The sequence below is a fragment of the Megalobrama amblycephala genome, linkage group LG6, assembly GCF_018812025.1.
Source record: "Megalobrama amblycephala isolate DHTTF-2021 linkage group LG6, ASM1881202v1, whole genome shotgun sequence".
Lineage (NCBI taxonomy): Eukaryota > Metazoa > Chordata > Actinopteri > Cypriniformes > Xenocyprididae > Megalobrama > Megalobrama amblycephala.
Window position 1 is genome coordinate 18,767,271 of NC_063049.1, and position 18,216 is coordinate 18,785,486.

The following is an 18,216-nucleotide window of genomic DNA, read 5'->3' on the forward strand; positions in this document are numbered from 1 at the left end:
ATATTACTTATATATGAAGAAAATAAAATGGGTCCCAGTACAGACCCTTGAGGGACACCTTTAGAGACTGACAGAACAGATGAGGTACAACCCTCTAAAAACACACACTGTGTTCTCACTGAAAGGTAGTTGGCAACCCATTTGATAGCTTTATCTGAGAAACCAACAATGGCAAGTCTTTTTTAGAAGGATGTTGTGATCAACTGTGTCAAAAGCCTTTTATAAATCAAGAAAAAGAGCTGAACAAATTTGTTTCATTCATAACATCACTAAACACTTTCATGGCAGCAGTAACAATGCTATGCTGCTTTCTAAAACCAGACTGAAAAAAGATAGAATATTAGTTATTTCCAGAAAAGTTTTTAATTGCTCATTCACTAATTTCTCTAAAAGCTTAGATAAAACACACAGTTTAGATATTGGCCTATAACTGTTCAACTGCAATGAATCCTACCCTTTAAAAAGAGGTGAAACAAAAGCAGACTTCCAGATCGTTGGGAGTTCACACTGGGAAATAGAAAGATTAAAGAAGTCAGTGGTTCAGCAATAAAATCAGCTGCTAGCTTTAAATAAAACGGTTCTAGCTTATCGGGCCCTGCAGACTCATTTGGGTCCAACTGACTCAGGACTTTATGGACCTTAGAAACAGAGAACTGGGTAAGTTCAAATTTTTGCATAGTTAATTTACATGGAACACCAATTGAGGGTACGGTAAGAGAATTAGTCAAAGAACAGTTTAGAGACTGAGATTCAAATAAAGAACCTGAAGACATAAAATAACTGGTTTCTCTGTAGTCAGGAGATAATTTTTAGTAATAATTTTATTAATCTCCACATTATCAGCTCGAGACAATGATTGTTTTCCAAAATTTAACCAGATTTTTTACCAGTACATGTCCTACATTATTTTAAATATATCTAGTCAAGGTATTTTTCTGTATTTTCAGCTTCAGAATCATGAACATTTTTATTGTAGTATCAACATTTTCCTATGCATTGCATTGGGTTACCAGCACCAAGTCCAGGCCTATTCATTTCCATCCCCAATCTAATATCAAATTTAGCATTTTAAGCAACAGTTAATTTTTGTTAACCTTTTACCATATGTCTTGAAGTATCGCAATAATATCACATTGTGTGTTCAGTATCATGATATGTATCGAATCGTGAAATGAGGTTATCGTTACATCCCTATCACACAGTAAACATTCATATATCATATATCATACAGATCATATATTTCCGTCGCAAGGGGATCAACATATTTGGGGGCTCCTGCATCAAAACATTTGAAAACCTCTGCGTTATGGCACAGTGTACTCACTGAGCAGTGGCCCTATTCTTATGTATAACTCCATGCAGTGACTCACCTTTACTGCCACAGGTGTGTGAGCACTCTGTCCAGGGCGCCCAGTCAGACAGGATGCAGTTAAAAGGGCAGTCCACCACACAGTCCATCGCCAGTCTCCATGGCTGAGGCAGGCCCAGCTGAAACAGCGGGACAGCCATTAACCCCATGTCCCCTCACCGCACACAATCTCTGTCTGATGAACCAACTGTGAGCCGATGAGGGGCTATTACTGTAAAAGACTTCAATAAAATAATCATTTTCTGTATATGGAGCAATACTGTAGGGAGTTAATGGACAGTCATGGCTGATTTGCAGTGCATGCAGTTGAAGGACATAATACAATCCCACAGTGCTTAATTCTCCCTCAGAGAACACTTGTACTGAGAGGAGTGGCAGGAAATGAAGGTTACCTCCTCGCACACGCTCAGATCCACCACTTTGCCATCACTGCGGATGCAATCTAAGAGTCGTGTCCTCGTGCCCTGGCCGCAGATGGCATGTTCGCTCAGCTGACAGGTGCTCCAGCCTGACCCGTAACCAAAGGGTACAAAAGCACACACACGTAATGGAAATGTCAGACCAAAGTGTCAATCTAATATCACATTTCTGTACACAGCATTTCAATTCTTTTTAAATATGTCCTGAATAACAGTGTGCATAATATCCATCCTACATTATATGCAACATCAGGAGTAGTGCGTTTCATCAAAGTACATTCAAATACACAAATTTTGAATATTGTCCACAACTCCTTGCATTGTCTGATGCTAGACACAATAGACACAAGACACAATTCTATAAAATTGTAGGATTTTCTAATATTGTCATAATGGCTCACTCCTTATTTAAAATGACATATTACATATGTACACTACCATTTAAAAGTTGGTGGTCAGTAATTTTTTTAAAGAAATTACTTATTTAGCAATGCATTCAATTAATCAAAAATGACAAAGTAAAATATTTATAACTTTACAAAGTATTACTATTTCAAATAAATGCTGTTCTTTTGGAATCATGAAAAAAGTATCACGGTTTACATGAAAATATTAAACGTTGATAACAATACTGCATTTTCGTTTAAATAAATGCAGCTTTGGTGAGCATAAGAGACTTTTGAATGATAGTGTAGTTTTCGTAGAAATATGCAAATTGTGATTAAGCTAATATCTATGAAACGGCAAAGTAGAGTAGTGAGAGGCACTGTGATCTGAAGGCAGAAGTTAGGCTGTCTTTATGATGCTAATCTGGCTTTAATCAGTCGAATGGCTTCGAGGAGCACTATCAGTATTGATATGATCAGCGATTTCATGGTCTCTGTGCAAGAAAGCGCTTATCATCTCATTCATATCTCCATGCCCATTTCCTTCATTAGGGTCTATCTGAAGAATTAGTATCTATCTGCTTTATAGGACGATCCTTCACATGTGCAGATGCCCTGGTAAGCTCAATATGGATGGCATGGAGTGGCTGCAGATGAGCAGATGATCCAAAGCAGTGGATTTACATCAGTTCAGAAGTTCACATTCTCAGTGGAGATGTTAGCGTGAGAAAGCAACAAAAAGGGGGGAGGAAGAGTATGAGCCCTGATCTGGCTTGAACTGGAAACTCACCCTGGACACCATAAAAACCTGCTAGACAAAGTGAGTTTTTGACAATATACACTAGATTAGCATGTTCCTATTAATGCTACAGTGGATAGTATCTCCCAGTACTCAACTGGAAGGTTTCCCTCTATGGGTGGCGTAGCCTGCTGGTTAAATATCTGGACCGAAGCCCAAAAGATTGCAGGTTAGACCCTTGCAAGGACCAATCCTTGAGCAATCACCATTGTCCTCTTGATAAAGGCACTTTATCAGATTGCTTTAGTGAGGCTGTTTTTGTAACTTATCTTTGTCCTTTTTGCCACTTGGCACAGTGGGCATACAGTGTAGTCTAAAAGTCCATACTGAGAATCTGGGGTTTAATATCCGATGTGAAGAAAAAAAAAATGCTATTTGTTAACATTAGTCAAGTTTCAACAAAAAAGGTGTGTTAATTTATAAATATACTAGTATTCAACACACTCTCATGGCAATTCGAAACTATTTTACGTTTTGGCACATTAATGGCTAATATGTATGATCTCTAGCTTCTGTTAATAAAAATCTAAAAACAAGTAGCTTTGTCAGAATTACATCAGAAATACCAGACATTTCTTGAGTTATACAACCTTCGAGTGAAAAAGTTTGAGAACCATTGCTTAAGAATGAGCTATTGAAGTGAACCTGTCATGCAACAGTCATTAGATGCCAATTTCATATTTTGTGTTGTGTCAAGCAGAATGAGAGAAACCCACTGGAGACATTGTAGTGATAATTGAAGCAGGTGCTGTTGAGGCTGCAGGGCTCTGTCTGGTTATTGTCTGGACACACTCTGTCGGCCACCGGGGGACGCAGCATGTGTCTCGTCCTCATCCTCGATGTGCTTTCGTCACATGGCTACAAATAAATACAGTTAAAATGTTAAGGTGGGCTTTGACGCCAAGCACATTAAAGTCTAGACACTATTTTATTGAAGTGCATATACATGGACAAGCTGAGAAATACCGCTGTGCTGTGTCATACTGGCTGCATTGTGAAAAAAAGAGAAAAAAAACAAAACAAAACAAAACAGCAGTCAGGCAGCCACATGGTCTTGCGATGCTAAGTGCACTGTTAGAAGCTGTTAGGCTGCAGGCAGCAACTAATCTGCATCTCCATCATTGTCAGATGCTAATGAGACCCTTTAAACGGCTAGCTGGCCACGTCCATGTATCTCACTATTGGGGAGGGTGATCATCAGCATGAGCTCTATTCGGCTAGCACCATATATCTGTGGACCCAGGTTTTTTTGGGAACATTTCATAATTATGTAAAACTGAAACCAATTAACCAAGCTCAATCACTGAACAATGGTGTTTGACATGTTCGCCGTGCTGGCTGAGCGCTTTGACAAAGCCAAGAGAACAAACATTGCTTGGAACTGAGACCGTACAAGGTAGAATTGCGATCTAATGTGATTAGCGTAGAGTCCAAATTATGCTGAAATGGCTTGGCAGTCTTGTGCAGGTTGGGCCGAGCCAGGATAACTCATCCAGTTTGTTTCTGATTTGTTAAGTGTGAATTGAAGAGCTGTTTGCACTTCAATGAGTCAGTGGCCCGATGGCAAATTGTATCTAGGGTAACTTTTTATGCACAACATTAATTAGAATAACAAATGCTTCATTACTACTGGAGGTTCATCTGCATACTGATTTCACTTGTCTCCGTATTCACCGTTTGAAATTTTGCCGCAGGAACTCTGGAGAACTGTATGAAGATTTGACTAGCGAGGCAGCATTAATGTGAAATATTCAAATGGATGCAAAACATCTCGACACTGTCTTATGTCATGGCCTGAGCTGAGAAAGAACCTTGCAGAAATATACTGTAAAACATTTCTGTTCTTAATTCACAGACAGAAATGATCTCTCAAGAGGCATATTTTTATGAGCTCATAAAAACCAGTGCATAATTTTCACCTACAAAACGTCAACACAGCAATCTTGCTGAAAACAGCTTAGAGCAGTTTGAATCTCTACGCTAGTTTATGCTGGTCAAATGTCAATGGAACATGACTATAGTTTATGTGGTGATCTACACCTGTGTTAACCTGCTGGGATACATGTGTGAACTTAAATATAACTGACTTAATGCATAAAAAAAAAAAAAAACACTTTAGGACTGGAGATGCATACATTATGTTGGTATCAGTTTGGACTGATAGCGGAGATCAGTATTGGTTGATATATTTTATAAACATTTATACTACATTTATACTGTTGAATGCTTGATTCGGATTGGTTGAAAAACGATCTAAGGTGTGCAATTATTTTACAGTAAAAGCACAGCTAAAGTAGTTCCAGACAGGTCTTGACCGCATTACAGTTCAATATCACTTCGCCAAATGATTTCAGTTATTTCAAAAGGTCCTTAAAGCCTACAACAGCGAATGAACCAAAACCCACAATGACACGGACCAAGCAAATATATAAAACAAACAATAGGATAAAAATGACAATGTTTTCCCCATGAAATTACATTTAAAAAGCGTTCTATTTCTTCCCCTCTCTCTCTCTCTCTCATACACATATAGTACAGACACACACACTGAAACATACAAGCGTACAAACTTGTTGGCAGTAAAATAGGTTACACTTTATTTTACAGTGCCATAGTTACCTTGTAATTACTCAAATAAGTACTGAGTACTATTATTTAACTACATAAATTACTATAGTGTTACAGTTAGGGTTAGGTTTAGGGTTAGTTACTTGTAATTATGCATAATTTACTGTTATTACTATAGTAAGTACATGTAGCATGTAACGTGTAACTATGGCACTAAAATAAAGTGTTACCTGTTTAGCAGCTGAAAGGCTATTTGACGTTTCACAGTAGTGAGGTAGTAATGCTGCTGATTTTGAAGCAGTTAAACGTATGGTTTTGCTAATAGTAAAGACGCTGCTCCCGAACACATATATATTAAATGTGTATTAACAGTAATTAATACTTTTATTCAGTAAGGATGCATTAAATTGATCAAACGAAAGACTAACATTGTTACAAAAGATTTACATTACAAATAAACGCTGTTCTTTTGAATTTTCTATTCATAAAAGAATCCCAAATAATGTATCACAGTTTCCACAGAATATTAATCAGCACAACTGGTTTCAACATTGATAATAATAATAAATGTTTCTTACTTATTTTATTGTAACAATAGCCGCTTTTCCACCGTCAGGCAGAGTGGTGGCAAGGAATGGTTATGGCTATGTTTCCACTTGAGCTTGTTTTGGCAATTCATGCTGGTAGAATGCATGTAGTGGCAATGGCTGACGTATTTGTATTATATTCCAAATATATATTCGGCCGTCATCAGCCCCACAGTGGAAAATTAAACCATATCTGTACCGACTTGGCCAGCTCAGCACGGAATGGAACGGTCAAGAAATGAGAATGGTTTGGCCAGACGGTGGAAAAGTGGCTAATATTTCAAAATATTACTGATTTGATTGTATTTTTGATCAAATAAATGTTGTCTTTGTGAGCATAAGAGAATTTTAAAAACATTAATAAGTCTTACCAACTCTAAACTTTTGAACAGTAGCGTAAATACATGCTATTTATTGGTTATCGGCCATAACACGAAAAAATTATCTGCTTATCGCTCTCTCAGCTTAAAGGGATAGTTCACCCAAAAATGAAAATTCATTGTTTTTCTGCTTACCCCCAGCGCATCCAAGATGTAGGTGACTTTGTTTCTTCAGTAGAACACAAATGATAATTTTTTTTTTAACTCTAACCGTTGCAGTCTGTAAGTCGTATAATGCATGACAATGGTAACAAAATCTATGAGAGTAAAAAAACATGCACAGACAAATCCAAATTAAACCCCTCGTGACGACACATTGATGTCCTAAGACACAAAACGATCAGTTTGTGCGAGAAACTGAAAAGTATTTATATCATTTTTTACCTCTAATACACCACTATGTCGCGCGCACGGCATCCGCTGCGTGAGATGTGTACGCGCTCTGGCGGAAGTGATCTCTTGTGCGTATACATCATTCATTGTTTACACAGTGCACAAACATTGTAGGTACGACGGCTAATCAAATTGGTACTTACTTGGTCTTATCCGGATTGTTCAAACTGACTTAAAACTAAAAATATTACGTTTTCTCACGCGAACTCATTTGGGAGTGGTGACTTTCCACATATTCCCAACTTCTGAGCCTGCTCGCCTTAAGTTATGGTTGATTGCTCTTCCGCCGGATATCAACACACCCATTATAACATACTAAAGTTGTTGAGGGTCTGCAGCGATCATTTTTCCCCTGATGATTTTACATACCGAGGAGAGGGTCACATACGACTTAAACCATCAGGTGTGCCTATGGTTTTTCCACATCCAATTGAGGTATGTGAACAAGATCTTTGTATGTGTCCTTTTTATTTGTAAAGCTTCCCTTAGAAAAGTAGCAAATTAAATGTTCTGATGTAATTAAACCATGTTTTTTAGTGGTTTACTTCCATTTGTTTAACAACTGTTGTATTACAGGCACCATGTTTAAACTACACCAGAGCGCGTACACACCTCACGCACCGGATGCCGTGCGCGCGCTCAAGGCGGTTGGACATAGTGGTGTATTAGAGGTAAAAAATTATATAAATACTGTTTGGTTTCTCGCAAAAACCAATCGTTTCGTGTCTTAGGATATCATTGTGTCGTCACGAGCCGCAGGGTTTCATTTGGATTTGCCTGTGCATAGATTTTGTTACCATTGACATGCATTATACGACTGACAGACTGCATCGGTTGGAGTTAAAAATCACCATTTGTGTTCTACTGAAGAAACAAAGTCACCTACATCTTGGATGCCCTGGGGGTAAGCAGATAAACATCAAATTTTCATTTTTGGGTGAACTACTATATCCCTTTAAGTGTCTGAAAGTGTGCAAATCATTTTTGGGGCCTCTGTATGCTGGTCTTTGCATCAGGGTCAGCTCACAATGTTGCTGAATGTTTAAATTGTGCCTTCGGGATATAGCAAAAGACAAAAATGGCATCTTACTATTGAACAGGTGCTCCATTGACTCCACTGGGACATCACACAGTCATCAGGGCACGGCAGGACACAGGTCTGAGCTTGGGGAGGGCTTTCTTCCTGGTCACACAGGGTCTCATTCACACTGCTAACCAGATCCCCACTACCACGCCTCACACACCTGTCACACAGAAAGAACAACAGAATGGAGGACAAGGGTGGCAGACCGGAGTGGGTCGTGACCCCTAAGAGAAGCATCTGTGATGGTGTTACTCTATAAGAATGTGTCCTTGCTCACCGGATCTTGCGGCTTTGGACACCCTCTCCACAGGCTGGCAGCTCGTCCACTGTGTTGATGGTGCAAACTGACCAAGGGTCTGTTACCCACTCGTACTCACCACACTCGCTTCGACAGGGTACAGCCTCATACACCTACAAACACACAGAGACAGCCATAATGAAATTATTACAGCAAAATTCATTTAAATCTTGAAGCTTGCATAATTTCTCAAACATCGGGGTGGTTATCGTGAACCAGAAAAGCTGCAGTATATTCAAAAAGAAATGTAAGAAATCTTGTAATCTCTTTTATATGTATGAGGTTCCCTGTAGACGTTAGTCAGAGTAGACAACATTTTTAATCTGATGCAAACAAAAACAAAGCTGTGAGGGATGGAAGTACAGTCTGTTCAATAGTCTTCTTGTAATAACTTTATCTGCTTCTTTATCAGCCAACATCAGGTGGAAAAAATGTTTGCCAATAAGTCCCACCAGCATTTCAATGAACTTTTTTTTCAGACCAAATGACTGACTTTGCTTTGGCTTTTCTCAAAAATTACAGTGATATTTGCAGCATTTTTGTGTTGATTTGATTGGATTACAAATCCACCAATAATCATTACATATTTCTATAATTAGTATTACTGACAGTAAGGGTAGTTACCAGTTTTTTTTGTTTTGTTTTTTTGTTTTGTTTACTTACTAAAATCAGTTGTTATTCTCTGTTTTTTTCAGTTATTCAGTAATTGCATTCATTTGAAATATCAAACGTGCATATCTAATAAAACAGTGTACTTCATCTACTGGTAAAATCAGGCATTATGAGGACTAGGACTATGAGGACTAATTCACATTATATCCAGTATTATATATACAAAGAATGAACCTCTAGTCCATACACTTTCATTTTGTCTTATGCACTTGACACAAAATAGCCGCTGATGCAGCCATTGAAAATTCTCTCAAGCAGTTTTAAAGTAAACAGTTTGGAAAAACACTAGTAGCTAGACACGTTAATGTTTGGAGAGAAAAAATTAAGAATATTACATATTACAAATGGGCCTGCCTTAAATCAGAACTATTCTTTCCTTTTACAACACCTTTATTTTGGTTAAATTTGCATTAATTCTTGCATTTGCAAGATCGTAAAATCCTGGAGGAACTGGCTAGCAGCCAAATAGCTTGACCTTTAACTTCCATGGATGAAAGTTCAAGTTTGTTTGAGGAGGAAAATATTCCTCCACAATTCACTATGAACTTGGGTTCAGGCACATTGTGGTACGAAACACCCACTTTTCATGACCCAGTCGATTTCTTTTTAACAAAATCAAACCTTTCAAACACACTTTTTTCTTATTCTGTTTCTGTTCTATACGTCAAATGGTTTGAGAATGCCACATGTTGTTGTCCTCTGTCTCTCACAGCATTGTTTTCATTTGCATCAGATGTTGGTCTATTCTGATTATGCTCCATGTCTTCAGTCTGTAATGATGGCTGATGACTGGTGAGAGGCTTGTCGACGGCTTTTTAATGTGATGCATGTAGGGTATTCTCCTGCTGCTTTACTTCAGTAGACGTGATTTCATTCACAAATGAGTCCAGAAGCCAAACACAGCAGTTACAAAATACTTGGCATTAAAACCATCAAACTCTGTAACACAATGGCTTATGAAAACACAGTGAACAACGAGACTGTACGTTTATAGCTTCCTCTCGAAGGAGATATACACGCCCTAAACACACCCTCTCAAAATATCCCATCTGGTCCTGCAGCTGCTAAATCCATCAGGCATCAGCCCTCTCCTCTAGTCTCCTCGCGTCTCTCCTCTCCTCGTCTCCTCTCCTCTCCTCTCCTCTCTTTTAATGAGTGTCATTGAATTTCCAATTACAATAATCAAATGATTGTTAAGACAATGCTCAAGATGTGAGAAGTGAGTGAAAAGATGATGAATGAAATTGGCAATAAATCTACTGAAGCATTAAAAAAAGGGGTAATTTCATTAACATAGACAAATATCAAGCTCTACAAAAATGACAATATCAAGAAATGAAATTGCCACGTTAAGAAACAATCATTAATGCACCAACACTCATCAACAGCAGCAAATGATTTTATTTAAAAGCATTTAATGGGGAAAGTCAGTTTTACAGCATGCCTGATGGTTTTCCTATACAGCTACTATAAACATCCAACCTGTCATCTGACTTTTACAATGCAAAGGCGGCGCTCAGTTATAACACATTAAAGAAAAGTCTGTCCCGTCTGTTCTTTAAATAGCACAAATATAGGAATCTTTCCTCCTTCACGGCGACTTTCACTGCCTAGCTTTCAAGCGGAGGTAATATTTTAAGAAAAATAAAGCAGCTATGCTGCTCGCAGGTCAGTTCCTGTAACCTCTTGGAGGATGTAGGTACTCTGGGCCGGATAATGAAGTCCCCTGATCCTTCTCAAATGTCAGTCGAAGGGCCAGAGACGACATGAAAATGTACTTCATACTAATTCAAATCTCAGTCAGCCACTGATCAAAATACACTAGCCTCTTCTTATTCGGAGGACGGCTGGGGCCACGGAGGCTAGCGGGGGCAGTGGGGTTAACAGATGCACAGGGAGAAACACAGAATGAGGCACTGACCTGAGCCTTTGAAGATGTCCGTATTAGCAGTGCATGACAAGCAAAGGAGAGAGAAGAAAAATGATATATATATTAGTTTTGAGCTTTAACTTCTCCTGTGCAGTAGCTTAGAGATGTCTGGACTAACTTATCTTCAACAGATTATAAAGTACAGAAGAAATTTAATACAGCTTGTCTGGCTTTGTCTCTCTCTGTGTGTAATTATGTTTATATGAGGGATGAAGATGAAGACAGTAATGACCACGGTAAGCTGGTAGATTGAAAATATAATTAACTCTCTAAATTGCATCAATAGACCAAAGTCTAAGAAATGAATAAACTGGTTTACACTAGAGGGAAATTCAGCTGACCAAAAAAACTTTAAAAATGGTTTAAATCTTCTAAAACATCTATTATTTTTTCCCTTGAGGTGCAGTTTCCACAGTTGGACCAATACAGTGACACCAAAAAGTTTTTGGACACATAAGCCACACTTAAAATGTATCAATTTTATTGCATTAAATGCAAGATATCCAAACCAAAGTGGCATTTCAGAAATGAAAAATACAATTTGCCAAAAAAAAAAAAAAAAAAAGTTTAAATTACAAAACAGTAGATAAATAGTTTAAAATTAGGACAAAATGTATCGGGATACTTTCACAGTTAATGTGATAAACTACAACAGTTTTTATTCTGCTAGGACACTTGAAGAGAACTGATGTAGTTAGTTTTGAGAAAAGGATTATTCGTATGCAGATGACAATTAGTTTGATATTTTGTATCTAATGCAAAGACTTTAATTAATTTTTAAGTGTCCAAATTCTGTTTCAGGATGCTGGAATACCAAAAAGAAATACAGGTGTGATTTTTTTTTTTTTTTTTTTTTTTACATTTTCAAAGGTTTTAATATTATAGATAAATAGATTTTGATATTCAATAATGAACATGAAAAAAATAATTAAACATTCAAATTCAAATGAAAAATATTTTTATATTATACAGACTATAAAGACAGCACATATATTTTAATATAATGCTTGATATATAAAATATAGTTTTAATATACAAATTTTTAATAAAAGATATTGCATAATTGTAAAGTCAAACTGATATCATACCATTCATTCAGTATGTATTGGCTAATAAGACAAAATACTCGTAAATGAGACATAAGCAACTATCAAGCATAGTAGGTCAAAGCAGTGCTACAAGAGCACAATGCAAACACTGAGTATGGCTTCCAAAATGCATGTAATATATGCACACACCCACACACACACATACACCTAACACGAGAGCGGCGCTTACACCAGCAGCAGAGACAGCAGTGGTAAGCCTAGCAGGCAACACTCAGCTCTATAAATCTCTTTAAGTGTCACAGCCTGACTCAAACTTTAAACAGATTGGGCCATTACTGTCTCCTGGCCCCTGGAATCAGACAAAACAATCAGGGTACACTGGAACATAGGGAGATAAATGCTACCTCAGTGATGGCTTCTAACACACTTAAAGATGATGTTCTGATATTGAAACGCTGATACTAAGCAAAAACGGATGACAAAATAAAAGGATGTAGCTGTGCGCGAAAGGGCCCAAAAAATATATGTCACAATGTACCGACCCTAGTGTACTCACACTCAAGCTTTGAAATAATATTTTAGGACATCCCAAGACTTATTCAATGGGATGGGAAAAGCAACACTTGTTTTTAACTTTTTGTTTTTTTAAACAAACGTGTCAACTCACCCTGATGTTGTATGACTTCTGCGATTCTTTTAGAAGTGCGAGAGATTTAAAAGTGATGACAGCTGGCTAGAATTTCAGACAAGAAAAACTTAATTTCCTTCTGTTCCTTTCACAAAGCTATTACGGCTTCTGAAGAGTTGAAATATAAGCTTGACTTACATCGACTATACTTTCATGGTGTTTTTTTGAGCTTGACAGTCTGATAACTGTATTATTTCATTGCATAGGAAAAAGAACAAAAAAAAGTACTCTTTTTTTTTTTTTTTTTCTCCAGTCATGTCAAATTTAAATTGTAAAGTACAACTTAAGTTTTGTATATATAGTATTCATCTAGCCTGACGTGGTCATACTCAATTCTAGTCAGAATATGAGTCTGATACTGCTCCATTGGGCTTTGATTATGGGGGCGTATTTCAACCGATCCAGGAAAGACCTCAATTGGATAGACCTACAACCAATCAGAGCTACAGAGTAAGTGACGTATGTTGAGCGACGCATAGTTGTCAACAGAACTCTTCTTAGCGACCATCGGGGCCAGCTGATAAATCAAACTTTTGCCGAATCCCGTAGGAAGGACGGCAAAGACATCTTTCCCATCGACAAATGCCTTGATCGCGGTCCTCTGTTCCTCTTTTAAAATTAATGCACTGTCGATATCTTCTATAACAGACGCGATGGCGGGAACCTACACATCTCAGTTCTTCAACAACAGCCATCATTGTTGTAAACTAATTGACCTTTCGCAAAGACTCGCCCCCCCTTAGTTACTGTTGCTTTGTCCGACAAGCCGTGGCGCTGTCACGCCACACAGAGTGGAAAATACATCGCGGAGCAAAGAGGAAACTGACAACACATCGACAGACGAGACAGAGCAGGTTACTTATGATATTAAACAAAGTCCCAGCTTTCAAACTGTGTAGTTATTAAAAAAATTCAAACAATAAAAACCGTTTTGTGGCTCTTTAATGTGTTGTGACCATGATCGTGACAGATTGCTGTAGCGCCTCAGCTCAAGAGGCTCGTGAACCGATCATCTCTTCCTACTAGTCCATTTATAGCATCAAATAAACATGAATGAACATGAGAATGAATGTTGTTTCAAACGCGGAAAGATGTCAATATGCACAATTTTTCAAGTTTAACTCCACCGATGTTAATCTTCTAACTCCTGACTGCTTTGTCGGACAAAATGGCGGATGCAGCGTTCTGATTGGTTAGATCGCTTGTCAATCAAACTCCCCAAGCGCTCTTTGATGACGTGGCTGATTACGTTTCTGGTGATAATCTGTCAATCATCGCCCTGACAATGTGATTGGTCCGAACAGTTTCTGTTCGGGCATAATTACTCCTCTACGGAACGAGTCCAGACTGAACTTCCCGACCTAAAAATGTTGTGGGCGGGGCTAAGTTCGGCTGGCATCCAGGCTAGTATTCATCAAAGGATCCTAAAAAATGTATTCAAAAAAAAAAAAAAAAAAAAATCTCTAGCAAGCAGCCAGTGACAAGACGGGGAAAAAAACTCCTTAAGATGTTTAAATAGAATGAGGAAATGCCATTGCCTTCTGACAGGCACATATTTAAATAAATCTCCACATGATCCATAAAAATGTAATCTTTTTGTAACAAAATGAGGGTGAGCAAATGATGAACTATTCCTTTAAACTCTACAGAAAGATCAAATACAGTACAAGCAAAATTGTCTTGACAGGAATCATTTCAGTATGGTTGATTATTCACAACCCCATCTTAATTCTTTTCCATCCTCAGGCCAATAAATACTTTAAAACCGGGGAGTTTTTATAAATGCACAATTTTACTAGTAATTCGTTTATTTAGACTCCACGCACACATTTTAAGTCATGATTAATACCTTTCATACTTTTAAATTAGCCCTTAATTCACTGCAGATTCAAAGACTAAGCAGCAGCTATTCATTCTAATACAGAGAGCTTTTATTGGATTAACACTCAGAGTTAGATTTCTGACCTTTTTTTCCCAACAAGGGGATTCCGTAACTATCAGATGACAAGTGAGCATTTATTATTTATATCGTCATGCAGTTCTCGTTTCGTTATTCTAATTAGTTGATAAAGTGATGGCTAACCTTTGTAACACCGCTAAACACTGCAGGCCATCTGGACTGCAGGAGGACTTTCACAAAGCTGGAAAGACTCCAAGAGCAAATTGAGCACCACACCACCGGGGACCAAACAATATGCATAATCACAACGACTGTGTGATGCAGAAGAACATCAGAGGAAGAACAAGAGTGTAAACACCGATCACGTGGGTTTTACAGCTTTTTACTGAAGCACGTCTTCAAAAATCTGCTCATCTTCCTGTCGTTTTAATGTTTCCAGCTACAGTCTGGTCTGCTCTTGACTGGTTTTTGGTGATATTGTTGACAAATATTTTCTCAAACAATATTTTCTCCATTTTTTTTTTAAATTCACACCATGAAGCAACAGTTCCACCCAGGTCAGCTGACTTAACGTCATGAACTGGAGAGGTTTGATGTATTGCTGTGCCACAATATTTGATTTTAGGCTCTGTATATATGAGTTGATCTATACTTTGATTTGATTTAAGAGTAAATTTCTAAGTTTTGCTGTGTACATCAAACAAAGTGACCGAATTGCTTCAGAACACTTAAACTACTGAGGCTGTTTGGATTTCAATGCGCGTTCTTGACGTGTTTTCCTTCTCCTGTGGCTCCAGAGTCTGCCGATGCCACGGATGATGGGAATGTAAACGGATAGCTTTCTACAGGTATTAAAAACCTCCTTGGTGACATTGCGCGAAAATCACAGAAACAAATTCCACCTGCCTTGGTTGCGTGGAAATAAATAAAGATTCGATGACGCTAATCTAATGCTAGCGTTGTCACTCCGAGCAAGGAATCTTTCACCCTTTTACGCCTCCTCTTGTTGAAATGTTCTCTGATTATAAATGAGTCTAAGAGCAATTCAAGCTCACAGGATAAATAACAGCTCCTCTGGCATCAAACACATTTGAGAGAGTGTGTGAGAGATGTTGAGAAATGCTGTGGGCCGCTCATTAATGAAGTGAAGCAGCTTTTGCCCAAATCAAAACATCAATCTCCAAGGACCTCTCTGCTAAACAAACCTCCAAGTCACAAATTTGACAGAAAGTATCAAAGCATAACATCTCTTTCGCCTAGTCATTCGGCACAAATACAGTACATTTTCCCACAGTTGGAAATGCCAGATATACACGCAAAGCCTAAATGAAAAACGTATTGATTTTGTTGTATTCGATAAAGGAAGCTGTGATTGTTTCAGCATGGGGGCAGAGCGCTGCAGTTATGGCCATAACCGACGAGCAGCAACATATTTTCCCTGAAATGCACTCAAAAACCGTGACACATATCATCATCTGTAAGTGGCTGAACTCTGCACCAATTATGGAGGCGGCAGTGTGGGGGAGCGCAGCTTTTGTCTGCTTGTTTCCACTCTTGTTTCCTGTTAACAAAAGAACATGTCACACATTTTTAACCGGTCACTCTCAAGAGCCTTCCTTTATATGAACCCCCAATCTAACAGATTTATACAATCACACCAAGGGTGAACAGACTCCAGAAGACTCACTATAACAGACATCATCAGACTGAAGAGTCATTGTAATACTACAACAGACAACTGCTTTGTCATAGAAGTTCAACACACAACCTTTTCTCTCATGGTTGGGCAAAATTCAGAATTTAAGAATTAGTTTCATTTCAGTTTATGATTCCGAATTTGAACTGAATTGACCACAATATGTTGAACATGAACTGGAATCACAAAAAGAAGCATTTACTGAATTGTAACTCAAACAAATTCAACACAGTCACACAACATTAGTCAAACAAGTTCTGCAGTACACCATAATTATATAATTAATTTTGACAAATTACGCCTATTTATTCCCTGATATGTAGAGTAGACTTTTGTTCTGATTAGACTATCTCTAAACTAAGTTCAATACTGTCAAAAGATCACAAGTCACCAAAACGGCATCAAGAAATGTCTATATTTCACGTAACTTTCACGTATTACTTTATAAAAATATTACAATATTTATATTGAATATATATTATACATGCTATATTATAATTTATTTAATAGAATAATATTAAATTAATATTAAAAAAATTATATTTTATTTATTTACACTACTCTGGAAATATTTGGGGGTTGGTCAGATTTTATGTTTTTGAAAGTCTTTTTACTCACCAAGACAGTTCTTTGATCAAAAACAGAAAATCAGAATTTTGTGAAATATTATACAATTACATTTTTTTGTCGTATGATCCTGCAGAAATCATTCTAACATACTGATTTGGTGCTAAATAAATTATAAATATTTATTATGAGCAATGTTGAAAACAATTGTGCTGCTTAATATTTTTGTGGAAACCATGATACATTTTTTTCAGGGTTCTTTGAACAGAAAGTTCAAAAGATAATATATAAATATAATTAAAATATACATTTTTGGTTTTCATAAATTTCTGGTAAATGTAGTGTTCATGGTACATAAAACAAAAGTTTTTTATTTTTTATAAATACAATGAAATACATATTTCAGCTTAAACATATGCAATACAGCACTAATTTCTATAGGTGCCATTTCATGTTCTATAATATTTAAAAGGGAAAGGAAGAACTCAAGCATATTTTATATTGTCAGTCTCTTAAAAAAAGACAACTGAAAAGTACTTAATTTTGATGTAAGTTTCAAAGTTACTATTATTTTTATTTATTGTCAGTTAGAAAAAAAAGGAAAACAAAACACGCAGATGATTATTTGCATGACCTCAATATGTTCAGTGTGGGCACAAAGCACTGCACTGTGGCGCCAACAATAGGTAGCATAGTAAACAAATCTAATTCTAATTATAACATGCTGTAATTTGATAAAAAAAATAAATAAATAAAGTCAGTGTGCAGAGAATTATAATGTCTTTGTGAGGGTTTAACAACCAACTTTCATCATATTTCCATATGCGGCAGTGCATCTTGTAAAACAGACCAGTCACAGCATACAAAAGCATGGCAACATGGTTTCTAAAAGTCTACTTTTGGGCTAAAGATGTGCTTCATTTAAGAGCTGTGGGTGAGGCAGAAATGCTTTATAGGGAGATTGGTTTCTAAGCACAGATTTACAGAGGTTGTTAAATTATGCAAGGCTGGTGAACACAGGCTCATCTCATCAGTAGAACAGTCTGCCTCGGCGCACATGATGACTACCATATGGTACCCAGCTCTGGAGGTGGGCAAGAAGAATGTTCTTTACACAGCGAATCTAGCACCGAACCCTCCGCTGCGGGTAAAACAGACTTCAAACTGCGGCGGAGACTGCACCAGCCCTGAGGAGAGCTGCATCTGTTGCATCTGACAGAAATATCATCATTTGCCACACTTAGTAATGAGGATAGCCGGAAAAAAATCAGACAAAAAATTACATGTCACTAGCAATTCAGAAACATGGACTATTTCACACAAATGATTACAAGTGAGTTAAATGAGGTTCTCACTGCCACTGCATTGTAATGAAGTACATGAAGTTATTTATAAGTGGAGCAAATATCAATGTTACAGAAGTGCTGTCGA

The 18,216-nt window shown here is 37.4% G+C and overlaps 1 protein-coding gene across 4 annotated transcripts in view; it reads right to left on the reverse strand.

The window, feature by feature from the left end:
- The window catches only part of thsd7ba (thrombospondin, type I, domain containing 7Ba), a 320,311-nt gene that overhangs the window by 27,648 nt on the left and 274,447 nt on the right, over positions 1 to 18,216 (reverse strand). For 3 of the 4 annotated variants that reach the window (XM_048193226.1, XM_048193228.1, XM_048193229.1), the window contains exons 18-23: positions 10,877 to 10,882; positions 8,263 to 8,396; positions 7,992 to 8,145; positions 3,690 to 3,831; positions 1,762 to 1,877; positions 1,371 to 1,488 (exon numbers count right to left, since the gene is read on the reverse strand). In XM_048193226.1, coding sequence (XP_048049183.1) covers positions 1,371 to 1,488; positions 1,762 to 1,877; positions 3,690 to 3,831; positions 7,992 to 8,145; positions 8,263 to 8,396; positions 10,877 to 10,882 — 670 coding nt within the window. The remainder of the gene's footprint in view (positions 1 to 1,370; positions 1,489 to 1,761; positions 1,878 to 3,689; positions 3,832 to 7,991; positions 8,146 to 8,262; positions 8,397 to 10,876; positions 10,883 to 18,216) is intronic. The other variant, XM_048193227.1, reaches the window with a different exon arrangement.